General features: G+C 49.0%; 1 protein-coding gene and 1 long non-coding RNA gene across 2 annotated transcripts in view; both read right to left on the bottom strand.

Annotated features, from left to right (window-relative positions):
• The window catches only part of LOC146356740 (uncharacterized), a 563405-nt gene that overhangs the window by 278278 nt on the left and 269524 nt on the right, over positions 1-15603 (bottom strand). The window lies entirely within an intron of this gene.
• Positions 12239-15603, bottom strand: part of LOC146356745 (vomeronasal type-2 receptor 26-like) — a 34886-nt gene continuing 31521 nt past the window's right edge. Inside the window, exon 7 of the mRNA XM_084841307.1 lies at positions 12239-13149. Coding sequence (XP_084697433.1) covers positions 12239-13149 — 911 coding nt within the window. The remainder of the gene's footprint in view (positions 13150-15603) is intronic.

Below are 15603 nucleotides of genomic sequence, written 5' to 3'. Positions count from 1 at the left end.
ACGCAGGGGATAATGCAACAACCAAATAGTACTAAAACTCCGGCCGTTACTGCAAGCGAGATAAGGATCGAGGCCACTAGATGTTTCCATTTTCCAAACCATCTTTCCAACGAGGCGGTCACGGGGTTGTTAATTCCTGAATTCTCGGCTAACTCCTCGGATAAGGCAGTGAGGCCACGCAAGGCCCTTGTTACTGTGCCGTCTGGAGCAGTGTTGTTAGGGATGAAGGTGCAACATCGCCCACCTAACATAACACATACCCCTCCTTTTTCTGCTAACATCATATCAAGAACATGCCCATTTTCCCAGGCCATTTGGTAGTGGCATCTAGCTGCTCAGCCAATCCCTTTACAGCATCACGGGTGTAGTTTATAAACCTTTGTTGATTATAATAAATGTAATTGATCCAATCTACATTTTTGTTAATTGTCACCCACCAAAACAAGGTAGATTCAAATCCTGCAGCGATTTGATTCCTCCCTTTGAACTCATCTGGTACTCCCCGTTAGGGGTGAACGAAAGTCACTTACCTTTTCTCGCAGCTTTTTCGTGGTGGGGGGGAGCGCTTCGCTGCTCCCCCCGCGAAGTTCAGGCCGGGGGGGGGGAGGCTTCCCGCCTCGCCCGGCCGAAATTCAGGCCGGGGGGGGGGCTTCCCGCCTTGCCCGGCCGCGAACACGAAAGTAAAAAAAAAAAAAAACAACGTCCCCTGATAGGCTACGTGACGATTCACGTAGCCTATCACGGCTAGATCTGGAAAGTCAGCCGTGATAGGCTACGTGAATCGTCACGTAGCCTATCACGGGTGACTTAAAAAAAAAAAAAAGCGCGTACGCGAATGGTGGCCCCCATAGGGAGCCGCCATTCGCGTTCCTTATTTAGTTGCTGTAGTCTACGTCAATGTTTACGTAGACTACGGCGAAAATAAGGGCAACGCAAATAGCCTTAATTTCTCCCTGAAACTTGTTCGGGGGGCCGAACACGTTGGCGCTCGGCCCCCCGAAGTTTCGGGGAGAAATTCTCCGCCATCCCTACTCCCCGTGGCACCCCTATAGAGTCAATGTATATTTGATCATCAAAAGGGGTTACCAACCACTTCCGTCGGGGATGGCTAGTTCCTTCTACTGGATGATATGCAATTGAAAAGGGGACTGCCAACTGGACTAATCCACATGCTCCGGACCAATTGGGGGGCAACACTTCATATAACTTTAGACCCCCCACAGTACCACCAGAGATCAGCCTGTGGGATTGGAAGGGAATTATTTCTAAAGCGGTTGGAATTAACACATTTTATTTTGCTTGCCAGGTTCCCCAACCGCTCCTCCATCCCTGTAGGTCCCGGTGTAAGCATCCGGTATGGTTTCTTTGTTGCAAAAAAACTATGGAGGGTGTAACGCAATTTTTTAATTTGAGAGGAGGGTATAGCTTATTGAGAGTCTGGCACTCCTCTTCTCCCCACGCATCAGGGTGTTGGAACAAGCGGATCACACAGGTGAGGAGGGAGGGAGTGTCCCATCCTAGAGGAAAAGGCATCACTTTCGCTGCTGGTCTTCCTGCGGCACAAACAAAACAGTCAGACTTATTTAAGGACTTGGCGGTATACTTTACCCATTCTCACCACACATTATCAGTTTCCTCTTTTATTGGGATTCCTAACCTGGCTTTCCAGGGTCGCTTCTCTTCCTCGGGGATTTGCACCAGAGGTGGTTTGGGAGGCGTAGGTGTGGCATTTTGGGGTTTTACTTTAAAGCTGTCAAGTCTAAACCCTTGAGGTATCACCGCCCATGTTAATATCTCTTTGATTAGCATTATCACCACCACCCATAATACTTGCTTCATATTACAAGTTTTTTGTAATCCGAACCCGAGCTTTTCCCAGATGTTGTGACTTGTATATTACAGGTGATTGTGGCTCCTGGATGGCTTCTTCGCCTGTGTCCCTGGCAGCTTCCAGGGGGGTGCCAGGGAGCAGAGGACCGTTGCCCGTGTCCTCCTGTTCTTTCCGGGTGGCAGGAGGAAGCAGGGGTCATCTAAATGGCTTCAACTGGCTGCAATGTGTCCATTTGCTAGAAACAAGTTTTACACATGAATGGCTGGTTGGTCCCACTAGGTAGGGTCCTTCCCACCCCTCCTTTAAAGCTTCTTTATTCCACTTTTTCAGCAATACTTCATCTCCCGGTTGGAAAAGATGGATGGGAGCATCTAGTGGCAATCTCTGGAACGGGACAGAGTAGGCCCGGAGCTGTGAAAGAACAGGCTGTAGAGAAGTCAACTGGCCCCTTAACATTTGATCTCCCATCTCCCATTTGACCTCCTCCCTCCTTCCGCAGTGTACCCGAGGCAGGAATCCAAACATTAGCTCAAAGGGAGACAGCTTTATGTCTTTTCTTGGCATTTTTTGAAGCTTTGTCAGAGCTATTGGCAGAGCCTCAACCCAAGTGAGTTTTACCCCTTGCTGGAGCTTGGTTAGAGTCTCTTTAAGACTGCGATTGGTTCTTTCAACTTGCCCACTCGCCTGGGGTCTCCAGGGGCAGTGTAGGTGCCACTCTACCCCCAGGGCTCGTGCCAACCCTTGCGTAACAGCTGAGGTGAAATGTAAGCCCTGGTCGGATTCTATAACTTCAGGCAAGGAGAACCGGGGCACCACCTCCTGTAACAACTTAGCAACTACAGTTTTTGCCTGACAGTTTCTGCATGGGAACGCTTCTACCCACCCCGTCATTTGACACACTATTACAAGCAAATGCCTGTAACCCCTACACGGTGGCATTTCAGCAAAATCAATCTGTACCCTCTGGAAGGGATAGTATGCCCATGGTCGCCCTCCTTTTGGTGGAGGGGGTGCCCTGGGGGAGTTAGTTTTCTGGCAGACTTCGCAGGTTGTGGCTAGTCGATGGGCACGTACAGTTAGGCCAGGAGAGACAAACAGCCTTTTGCAATAGTCAATCATGGCTGATGCCCCAGGGTGTCCAAGAGAATGATGCACTTGTTCTAGGATAACTCCCTGCAGGGTCTGCGGAAGAAGCAGTCTTCCATCCGTCATCTGGATCCATCCATCATCGCAGGGACTCACTTTGTGTTCTTGTGCCATTTGCAGCTCAGAGGGGGAGTATGTGGGGCGCTCTCCCCTTCTGGGTAAGACAAGGAATGTTCCTTGGATTCCTTCCCTGGCTGCTCTCTTTGCGGCCTCATCAGCTCTTTGATTTCCTTGCTTCCACTTTTCCTCTTTTTCCCTTCCATGGGCTCGGACGTGGATAACAGCCACTTGTAAGGGTAACTGGAGGGCATCTAAAAGGTCCACGATTAAGCCGCCATTGGCAACTGGGGATCCATTTGCTGTAAGGAATTCCCTCTCTTTCCATAACTGTCCGTGGGCGTGCACAACGGCAAAAGCACTTTTACTGTCAGTGTAAATGTTTACCCGCTTTCCTTTGCCTGCCTGCAAAGCTCTTGTCAGGGCCACCAGTTCAGCGGATTGGGCAGAGAAATGAGGAGGCAGTCATTCTTCATGGACACTCTCGCTTTGGGTGACGACAGCCGCCCCTGTGTAACGCTTCCCGTCTAGCATATAACTGGACCCATCTACAAACAAATCTTCGGCTCCTTCTAACGGTTCATCTTCAAGATCTGGCCGACCCTTGGTATCCAAGTCTAGTACTTCAAGACAATCATGATCTGGGAGCCCCGGCCCACGTGTGGCCTGTATTGCTGGTAACAGGGTGGCGACGTTGAAGCTAGAGCAAGCCTTGAAAGTGATGCTTTCGTTTGTTAGTAAACCTATTTCATATCGGGAATGCCGAGCTGGGTTGAGGAATTTGCTTCCTCCCCCTGACCCTAGGATTTGCGGTACCCCATGTGGCACCCAGACCTCGATGGTCCCCCCCATTGTCATTTTTTCAGCTTCAGTGCAGATTAGGGCTGTCGCTGCTACCGCTCTCAAGCAGCTCAGCCATCCTCGTGCCACAACATCAAGGACTTTGGAGTAGTAACCTACTGGCCTCCAGGAAGGGCCCATCTGTTGGCAGAGTACCCCCGAGGCTACGCCCTTATTCTCATGCACATAGAGTCTAAACGGTCGACTGGGATTTGGCATGGTGAGAGCCGGTGGTGACACAAGGGCAGCTTTAAGGCTGAGGAAAGACTTATTCATTTCTTTAGTCCATTTCCATTTATCTAATTTATCTTTCTGCAGCGCCTCATATAGTGGCCGTGCTATTTCCCCATAGTCGGCTATCCATAGCCAACAGAATCCAGTCAATCCCAGGTAGGCCCTTAGCTCACGGGGGGATGTAGGGACAGGGGTGTCATGAATGACTTCGACTCATTCTGATCCCAAGCTTCGGGTCCCCTTGGCTAAGTGGTAACCTAGGAATTTTACAGTTGGTTGGACTAGCTGCACCTTCTCCCTTGACACCTTATAGCCCCCCTCTGCTAGATGATTAAGGAGGGAAATTGTTTCATTAAGGCACATATCCTTGGCCTTGGCTGAAATCAGGAGGTCGTCACAGTACTGGAGGAGATGCACCTCAAGGTGCTGATGGACCCAAGGCTCGAGGTCCTTTTGAAGCGGCTGGCCAAAGACGACCGGTGAAAGATTGAGCCCCTGAGGGATCACTGTCCATGTTAATTGAACCTTTGACTCACTCTCTGGACTCTCCCACTCAAAGGCGAACAAAGGCCTCAAGTCAGGGTGGAGTGGGATGCTAAAGAAAGCGTCTTTTAGGTCTATGACGGTGAACCATGCATGATCTTCTGGAATTCTTATGAGAAGGGTGTGTGGGTTAGGGACCACAGGGTGGGGGGCCTTGATTTGCTGGTTAATGAGGCGGAGGTCTTGCACAAGGCAAAACCCCTTGCCCCCCCCTTTTGACACAGTGAATATGGGCGTGTTGTAGGGGGACATTATCTCGATGAGTCGACCTTCCTCTCGGAGCTCCATTATTACTGGTTGTAGACCCAGCTTCCCTTGGCAGGAAAGGGGATACTGCCTCACATGAACTGGTTTCGCCCCTTCCTTGAGAGGAATTTTGTACGGTGCTGCCAATTTGGCATGAGAGGCCCCTCCAACCCCGGCCCAAACCAGAGGATTGACTCTGTTTTCTATTAAGCACCAGTCTTCATTTGCCTCTGAGGTGGGTTCCTCAATGGCTTTAAAAAGGGCCATTTGATAGTTACTGCTCTGTTGCTTAGGGAGTTGTACTTCCATTCTTCCATCAGGAGTGAAAGTGATCTCAATTTGGAGCTTAGTCAATACGTCCCTCCCTAACAATGCCACCGGACAGGAGGAGGTACAGACAAATGTGTGTTCTAGGTGTGTTTTCCCAACTTTGGTAAACAAAGGATGAGAAAGGGGCACTCGCGTTGCCCTTCCCTCAACCCCCATTATGGTGGTAGTTCCCCCACTTCCCGTTGGTGGCTTGTTAAGGGGGAGTATGGACAAGGCAGCACCTGTATCTACGAGGGCATCGTAGGAGCGGCTCCCAACTCTAATTTTGACCATGGGGTCCCGTCTTGCCTTGGAGACGGCCAAGAGGGGGGCAGACCCCGGTCTGTCCTCATCTCTTTCTTGTTCATACAACACCTTTTGCTCTTCCCCCCTGCTTTCTTTCTCTTTCTGTTTTAGGGCTTCACAGTCTCGCTTCCAGTGTCCAATCTTTCTACAAAAAGCGCACTGATCCTTTCCTAAGGGAGGCCCTTTTCTGTTTCCCTTTCCACCCTTCTTAATCCCTCCTTGTTCTGGCCTGAGAACGGCAGCAAGTAGTTTCGCCTGCCTCTTACCTTTTTCTTTTTCTTCTTCCTCCTCTCGTCTCTCATAGACCTTCTGGGCTACTTCAACCAGGACTCCCAAATCTGCTGCCAGTCCTCCTTCGACTTTTTGTAATTTTTTTCTGATATCTTGGCAGCTATTTCCCACAAACTGCGTTGTGAGAATTCGTAGGTTATTTGGGTCATTTAGGTCGATATCAGTATATTTAGCAAAGGCTTCTCTCAGCCTTTGGAGGAAAACGGCAGGGGGTTCGCTTTTGTCCTGTTTTAACGTCAAGACCTTTTGCAGATTGGGGGCCCTTCGAGCGGCCTGTTTCATGCCCGCTAAAACAAGCCGAAAGTACTTGGCATGTAATTGCCTTTGCGCTGCCGTGGCCACTCCCCAATCAGGCCTCCCAATGGGCAAAACCTCTGCCACCCGCTCTTCAGTCGCCTGTGGGTTCTCTTCTCTAAATCTGGTCTGCGCCCCTGCAAGAATAGTCGGTTTTTGACTAAGGAAACAAGTGTTTAACAACATTTGTGTGTCGTCCCAGGTAGGATTGTGTGTGAGCCTCACATTTTCCATTAAGGACAACAATGGACCAGGGTCCTCCTCAAAGGGAGGATTGAACTGTTTCCAATTGTACAAATCAGATGTCATAAAGGGGACGTAAACAAACATTGTTCCCTGAGGGTGTTGGGCGGTAGGATCGGGGACCTCTCTAATAGGGAATGTCAATTTTACTGGTGGCTGAGGGTCCTTTCGTAAATTGTAATTAGGCCCTCCTTTTGTTTCCCCCTCTTTATCAGGCACCTTTTCCTGGGTTCAAGGCCCCCAAGCACCCTTTATCTCTTTAAGATTTTTCTCGAGGGCGTCCAAACAATCTTGGAAAGTGTCCTCGAACTCAGTCATAGACTCGGGGCTGGACCTTGGCTCACAAGGAGGGTCTCCCTCGGGAATTTTTAACGGTTGCAACCCTTGGGCAGGCTCCCTCGGAGGAAATGGAGGCTGGAGCGGGTGTTGTCCCCCCGCGACAGCCGTCCCGTAGGGAGGAGGAAGTAATGGATCCTCGAGTGCTGTAGCTACCACCCTAGGTGGTCCCTTCCTTATTAATTTTTTTTCAGTTATCACAAGGAGGGCCAAAGACATACATTTAACTACCCACGGGGCGGGCTTGTCACCAAGGGGTACGCAAGTTGCCCATGAATCAATATAGGGGAACTGATCCCAACTTCCCCTCTGTGTTACTATTATATGTACATCAGAAACTAAAGTCAGGTCAAAAGACCCCCCCGGGTGGCCATTTGGGCTCCAATGTCAGCCATTCCCTGGTACAAAGAAGGACAAGATGATCCTTCATCATTTTAGTTCCATAATCTTGTTTGAAATGTGACCAGTTGCGCAAACAACACTCCAAGGGCGTATGGGACTCTCCCGTGGGTCTGGATTGGGACCCGCCCATGACGGTGGGATTTCACTCAACAAATCTTGCGCTTCGCCCTCCTCTGACCTAGCCCGTCGCCGGGATAGGGAAATGCAGATCGAGGCTCCTCACTCGCTTCGCCCGTAGGCGTCTCACACAATCACAAACGTACCACCATCCCGCATGTGTCCCATAAAGTAAACTGTTTCACTTACCCCAAGGCCTCCTCTGTCCCACTCGCAGCCGCGTCCAGCTGCTTATTGATCCACTGCCGGTGCCAAAAAGGAGTGATCACGTCTCCCTCTCCCTCTGGCGTTGGTCCCCAAGCGCCTTCGCCAATGACAATGTGAGGAGAAGGCAGTACAAAACAACCACCTGTGGCCACTCCTCCTCCACGGCCCTCGGCTCAGCGTGAAGGGGACGCGCCCCGAAGCAGGATCCAAGTCACGGCACCAAATTGTTAGATAAAAAGTTCTTGCTTTCAGTTGGAAGAAAGCGATGCCAGGCAGGCAGCAGTGGATCCAACACTATTTTATTGATCATCTTGCAAAACGGGTGCAGAGCAGTCTGGACCCCGAAGCACGTGTGCAGAAGCCTTTTATACCTTATCACTTCTATTGTTCTTGCCAGTAACCAATGAAACAGTCAGTACATCAGCTTACCAAGCCAACAGCCAATAAACAGTCAGTACACCAGCTTACCAAACCGTTAGTCATGAGTGCGTCAGTATGGTTCCCTTCTTGCTCCGCCTACATTTTTCCCACCACTCGGGCTCTTACATGACTGAGGCGCCAATCAGTTATGGAGTCTCTTTTTCTAACAGCCCCAAACACAGGCTGCTGGGGGATGGAGTCCTTCTCAGGCCTTAACACACGCTGCTGGAGGAAGAAGTTCTTCTCAGCCCAAAACACAGGCTGCTGGAGGATGGAGTCCATGCAGCCTAGAAAACACAGGCTGCTGGGGGATGGAGTCCTTTTCAGCCCCAAACACAGGCTGCTGGAGGATGGAATCCTTCTCAGACCTTGACACAGGCTGCTGGAGGATGGAGTCCTTCTCAGGCTTAAACACACGCTGCTGGAGGATGGAGTCCTTCTCAGGCCCAAACACAGGCTGCTAGAGGATGGAGTCCTTCTCAGCCCAAAACACAGGCTGCTGGGGGATGGAGTCCTTTGCTGCTGGCCTTCCCCCACCATATGCCACCACAAAATCACTGAATAGGGGCACATTCATGTAGAGTATATCAAAGAACATGCCTTCACTGTAACAGTGGCTGAGCGGTGCCATAGGACCAGGGCCGCACTTCCCAGCTGCGGACGCTCTGTGCAGCAGCAGCGCCTCTCGTCTCGAGCAAGTGAAGTGAGTGGTGACCGAAGTGAAGGCGGAAGAAATGGTTGGACTCCCTCCCCTCCCCTCCCCTCCCCTCCCTCCTCCCTTGAGTTCCCTCCCCTCGATGACCTTATCTTCCTGGTGTGGGGGTGGCCTGGAGGGATCTCAGTCACCTGCCCTCACCTGCCCTCACCTCCACAGACAATTAAAAAAAAAGATTGAGGATTTACGTGCACTTCGTGACTCAGCGAAAGACAGCTGTGTGGTCGCAAGGAAAATACTCATTTATTATCTTAACATATGGGAAACCCATTCGCATTCTACCCTTCTGATTTATGGATTTTATTCCAGAAGTATCTTTGTAAATAAAAGGAGCCATGTGAGCGCCGGCTCCACGGAACCTCGTCATGCCGTTCCTTGGAGGATTCCATGGTATGGATTGAAGGCAATTTGATCCCATTTCAATCTGTGCTGGAATTCTCTGACATCCCTATCTAGCATGTCTCCCCTCACCCTCCTTTTTCCAAGCTAAACAATCCCAGCTGTTGTAACCTTCTCTCCTAGGGGAGTCACTCCAGCCCCTTCATCATTTTAGTGGCCCTTTTCTGCACTTTTGCCAGCTGTACAGTATCTTTTTTTAGGTGTGGTGACCAGAACTGTGGACAGTATTCCAAGTGTGGTCGCACCATAGACTTGTATAAGTGCAGTATGATATTAGTATTTTAATATTTTATTTAAATGTGATTTTTAATATTGGAATGTGATCTCTTGGAGATTTTTAATATTAAACAGTATATACATGTTATTAAAAATGAATAACCAATAAACAAATTTGTTGTTCAGTTGTTCAGTCGTGTCCAACTCTTCGTGACCCCATGGACCATAGCACGCCAGGCCTTCCTGTCCTGCACTCTCTCCTGGAGCGTGCTCAAGTTCATATTCATTGCATCAGTGATGCTATCTAGCCATCTCATCCTCTGTCATCCCCTTCTCCTTTTGCCTTCGGTCTTTTCCAGCATCAGGGTCTTTTCCAGGGAGTTTTCTCTTCGCATTAGGTGGCCAAAATATTGGAGCTTCAGCTTCAGTATCTGTCCCTCCAATGAGCAGTCAGGGTTGATTTCCTTTAGGATTGACTGATTTGACCTCCTGGCAGTCCAGGGGACTCATAAGAGTCTTCTCCAGCACCACAGTTCGAAAGCATCAATTCTTCGGCGCTCAGCCTTCCTTATAGTCCAGCTCTCACAGCCATACATTACTACTGGGAAAACCATAGCTTTGATTAGATGGACCTTTGTCAGCAAGGTGATGTCTCTGCTTCTTACTATGCTGGCTAGGTTTGCCATAGCTTTCCTCCCAAGGAGCAAGCGTCTTTTAATTTCATGGCTACAGTCACCGTCTGCGGTGATCTTGGAGCCCAAGAAAATAAAATCTGTCACTGCTTCCATTTCTTCCCCTTCTATATGCCAGGAAGTGATGGGGCCAGATGCCATGATCTTCGTTTTTTTTAATGTTGAGTTTCAAACCCGCTTTTGCACTCTCCTCTTTCACCCTCAACAAGAGGCTCTTGAGATCCTCTTCGCTTTCTGCCATTAGGGTGGTATCGTCTGCATATCTGAGGTTGTTAATAATTCTCCCGTCAATCTTAATTCCGACCTGTGATTCATCCAACCCGACGTTTCTCACGATGTACTCTGCATATAAGTTAAATAAGCAGGGTGACAATATACAGCCTTGTCGTACACCTTTCCCAATTTGGAACCAATCGGTTGTTCCATGTCTGGTTCTTACTGTTGCTTCTTGACCCTTGTACAGGTTTCTCAGGAGACAGGTAAGGTGGTCTGGTACTCCCATCTCTTTAAGGATTTGCCACAGTTTGTTGTGATCCACACAATCAAAGGCTTTAGCGTAGTCAATGAAGCAGAAATAGACGTTTTTCTGGAGTTCTCTTGCTTTCTCCATGATCCAGTTGGCGATTTGATCTCTAGTTCCTCTGCCTCTTCGAAACCCAGCTTGTACTTCCGGTGGTTCTTGGTTCACATACTGCTGAAGCCTAGCTTGTAGGATTTTGAGCATAACCTTGTGACTGCACAGCACGCAGCACCCTAAACAACTTTATTTGATAAAGAATAATTCTTGATGGGAAATGGAGCACAACTTTTGTGAAAGCAGCTGAGAAGAAGAATCCAATAGCTTCCTTGAGAAACATAGAAAAGCATTTTGCAAACCACAAGTGCTAAGTGATTGCTAAGTGCTAATCCTATTTCTTGAACTTGATTTGTCATCTAATGAAAACCCTGTGGGGTTGAGCCTTGGGCTGCTGGTCAAATCATACTTGACAACCCATTTCCAAAGATATAAATTCCAACAATTATCCTAACAAAGCCAATTGCGATTCTGACCAAAAAAAAAAAAAAAAAGAAGAAGAAAGAAGTATTCTGGAAGTAGCTTTCAAGAATTTTCTCTGAATATGGATGAACCATATATATATATATACACACACACACACACACACACACATACACACACACATTTTAATTAAAATGTGTAGTAATGTTTTTTTCCTGTGTTTCTTTTAGGATCAGTTTCCTTTCCCGTTAAGCCTTCCCTGGCACTTCCTCCAAACCTCACAAACCACCAGTCCAAATCCGAAGGCCACATTGCAGTGAGACGACTGCTGGCTCTTTGCACTTGTCACCTGCATGTGGAATTGCAATCAAGTTCCCACACTGCAGCAGCTATGTGCAGGTAAGGATGCAGTATGATCCACCTTAGCAGCCATGTTTTTAAAACTTCCCATCCTAATTGGTCATTTTCAAATTAAATTAATCAGTATTTGTGCAACAGCACTTCTGTATGAAAGAATTATTGCCCAATTTATCTCATGGCTTGTATGTGTGTGTGTGTGTGTGTGTGTGTGTGCATGCATGTGAGTGTGTGTGTGTGTGTATATGTGTGTGTGTGTGTGTATATATATATATATATATATATATATATACACATATATACATATATATACACACACACACATATATATGTATATATATGACAACAAAGGTCTGCATAGTGAAAGCAATGGTATTCCCCATAGTAACCTATGGCTGCGAGAGCTGGACCATAAGCAAGGCTGAGTGAAGGAAGATAGATGCTTTTGAACTGTGGTGCTGTAGGAAAATTCTGAGAGTGCCTTGGACTGCGAGAAGATCAAACCAGTCCATACTCCAGGAAATAAAGCCAGACTGCTCACTTGAGGGAAGGATATGAAAGGCAAAACTGAAGTACTTTGGCCACATCATAGGAAGACAGGACATCCTGGAGAAGATGCGGCTGCTAGGGAAAGTGGAAGGCAAAAGGAAGAGGGGCCGACCAAGGGCAAGGTGGATGGATGATATTCTGGAGGTGACGAACTCGACCTTGGGGGAGCTGGGGGTGGTGAAGGCCGACAGGAAGCTCTGGCGTGGGCTGGTCCACGAAGTCACGAAGAGTCGGAAGCGACTGACCGAATAAACAACAACAAATATATATATATATATATATATAATTGTAGAATAATTATATTCTACAATTATAGCTTCAGCTATGGGGCAGTATAGAAATATTATTATTATTATTATTATTATTACTACTACTACTACTACTATTACTACCACTATTAGAAATAATTGTACATTACTGTAAACATCCATGGAGGTGGAGGGAGGCAGATGCTTGATCAATGACACCCCTACAAAGCAATTCCAAAAGAATCAGATGCCCTCTTTAGTTTTGGTTGTTAGATGCTCCTTTGTATTCAGCTCAGGCCTCAGTACAATAATGTAGCACTTGGGAAGAAAGATGCAGCCCAGCAACCCAGCACTGGAGGCCAAGATGGAGAAGACCTGCACAGCCACCATGTATTTCCCCTTGGTGCTCAGGTAGGTGGGCACAAAGGACACCCACACGCTGCAGAAGACCAGCATGCTGAAGGTGATCAGCTTGGCTTCATTGAAGGCCCCGGGCAGCTTCCTGGCTAGGAAAGCCACCGTGAAGCAGATGGCAGCCAGGAAGCCCATGTAGCCAAGGGCAGCATAGAACATGGTGGCAGACCCTTCGTTGCACTGCAATAGGATCTCTCCATGCTGGGAGTACAAGTCAATATCAGGGAAGGGTGGAAAGATGGCCAGCCAGATGGTGCAGATGACAACTTGGACACCAGAACAGGATATGACAATGTAGTTGGCCAAACTCTTCCGCAGCCATCCCCTCACCCTATTTCCTGGCTTTGTGGCCAGGAAGGCCAGCACCACAGTGATGGTTTTGGCCAACAGAGAAGAGACAGCAACTGAGAAGATGATGCTGAAGGCCGTTTGTCGGAGAAGGCAGGTCGCTTTCCTTGGCAGGCCGATGAAGAGGAAGGAGGACAAGAAGGAAAGCAGGAGGGAGATGAGGAGAATGTAGGAGAGGTCGCGATTGTTGGCTTTGACTACTGGGGTTTCAAGGAATTTTATGAAGATTCCTAGCACAAAGCCGGTGGTTAAGGACAAGAATAGGGCAAAGGAAGCCAGGGTGACCCCCAAAGGTTCTTCATAGGACAGGAAACTTATAACCTTGGGGATACATTCATCTCGGTCTTTGTTTGGTTGCTGATCTTCCGGACACCTGTTACAATGGTCTGCATCTGCAAACAAGAGTAACATCTCTTTTCTATGTCCCAGGGTGAAAGCTTATACCCAAGAGCCAAGAGAGCCAAGGGGCACTGGGGAAGGGGTTGGGAGAGGTCGGGAACTGTAGTAGGGTGGTAGTAGAACTTGTAGTAGGGCGGTGATGGGGCAGACAGTAGGGATGGCACGGGCTCCTGATTCAGTCCAGGAATTCGGTGTACCTGCTCCTGCCTGCGCCCCTGAGCCCCACTCACTGAGTCCCTGCCCCTGCTCGTCCCCAGCCTGTGCTTGGCGAATGGCCTGCACTCACCTCGGCAGCCTTGTCTAGCTTTGTGGTCACCATTTTTTGAGAAAGAAAATGTCAATGTGCGAAAATGCGTATTTTACGAAAATGCACATTTTCATAAACACACTAATGTGTGTCTTCACAAAAATGCGCATTTCACACAAAAATATGGAGCTTGACAAGGCCTCTGGGGTGAGTGCAGGCTGCTCGCTGAGCATAGGAGGGGCTCGAACACGGTCCAGGGACCAGTGAGCAGGGGCAGGGGTGGGCAGAACCAGGATGGGGGTCAGTTTGCACATCCCTAGTGGAGAGGACATGTTCACTGAAGAACCTCTGCCAGGGACCACAGGATAGTGTGGGGCCGGATGGAGCAGTGAAGTGAATCAGGATAAGGCAGGTTTTATGTGTTGTTCAAATTGCAGTGGGGTGGCAAATACACTGAACCCACACTGCTGAAGAGAACAAGGGTCAGAAACAATATTCCTTATTAAATGTGGATTCTACACTTCCTCCAATGTACTCTGGGTGGGTGGGTGGTAAACATGTGGCTATCCCATTTTATACTAGCAGTTAGTCTGTGAGATTTTGGGGGAGGTGAGAAATAGTGAGTAGTTATCCAGTCCTAAGCTCCTCAATGAGGAGAATTCAGTTCTCCCCAATCCAAGGTGTACACTTGAGCTACCTCGTCCTCCTGCTCATGAGTTCAAGGGGATCTCATGCATCAAGTACCAGTTCCCCATCAGAACCAGGAACGCTGTATGAATTGTACCAACCTCATTCTGCCTCCCTGGAATGATTTTGTTGAAGAAATAGACGTTGGAAGTCTAATCTAAATAGAAGGGGGGATTTATTTTGCTTCTGATCTGAAATGTGGGACATACGTTTATAGTATCACTTGATTACGGCCCCCACCCACCGCCTGTCCCTACTGTTATCATAATTCAATATGCAAAAAACCTACAGGGTTTTTTTAAAGATAAGGCTATACAGTTTGGAACCAAGCCTGAAAATTAAGGGTGAACGAAAGTCACTTACCTGGTCTCGCAGCTTTTCGTGGAGGGGGGGGAGGCACTTCGCTGCTCCCCCCGCGAAGTTCAGGCTGGGGGGGGAGGCTTCCCACCTCGCCCGGCCGAAATTCAGGCCGGGGGGGAGGCTTCTCGCCTCGCCCGGCCGAAATTCAGGCCGGCGAGGAGGCGCCTCGCCCGGCCGCGAACTAAAAAGTAAAAAAAAAAACGCCCCCGTGATAGGCTACGTGACGATTAACGTAGCCTATCACGGCTAGATCTGCAAAGTCAGCTGTGATAGGCTACGTAAATCGTCACGTAGCCTATCACGGGTGACTTAAAAAAAAAAGCACGTACGCAAATGGCGGCCCCCATAGGGAGCCGCCATTCCCGTTCCTTATTTGGTCGCTGTAGTCTACGTCAATGTTTACGTAGACTACAGCGACCAAATAAGGAACGGGAATGGCGGCTCCCTATGGGGGCCGCCATTATCTGTACGCGCTTTTTTTTTTTAAAGTCACCCGTGATAGGCTACGTGACGATTTACGTAGCCTATCATGGCTGACTTTGCAAATCTAGCCGTGATAGGTTACGTTAATCGTCACGTAGCCTATCACGGGGGCGTTTTTTTTTTCTTTTATTGGAATGGTGGCGGCGGCAGCCGGTCGAAAGACCGGCTGCCACTCCCGCCCCGGACGAAGACCCGACGAACCGCCGGCCGGACCCGCCGCCGGGAGGGACATTCGCCAAAGGTAAGTCCCGTCCCGGGGTGTGTGTGGGGTGCGGGGGTGTGTGGAGAATTTCTCCCCGAAACTTGTTCGGGGGGCCGAACACATTGGCGCTCGGCCCCCCGAAGTTTCGGGGAGAAATTCTCCGCCATCCCTACTGAAACTGCAGGGAAATTATGAGCGAAGCCGTGACACCACATCCTCACGAGGGAGGCAGAACGTGCACGTGGAATTCTCATCTTCCCAAAGCAGAGAAACCATGTCAACCGGATGGAGAAGACGATGTGCAGAGGTGACTGTGGGGTTGTGGGAAACTGCTGACAAACAATTCAGGGCCACCCGCTTCTCTTGTCTGTAGAGCAGCCTTCCCCAGTGCCCTCCAGATACGTCGGACTGCAGCGCCCAACATTACAGGTCAGCGTTACAGACCACTGTCGTCCCATTTTCCGGAAT

The sequence above is a fragment of the Heloderma suspectum genome, chromosome 2, assembly GCF_057233095.1.
Source record: "Heloderma suspectum isolate Gila_16-S chromosome 2, 16-S_ref, whole genome shotgun sequence".
NCBI classification, from domain to species: domain Eukaryota; kingdom Metazoa; phylum Chordata; class Lepidosauria; order Squamata; family Helodermatidae; genus Heloderma; species Heloderma suspectum.
The sequence above is the reverse complement of the archived record's forward strand: the minus strand, read 5'-3'. Positions and strand labels throughout refer to the sequence as shown.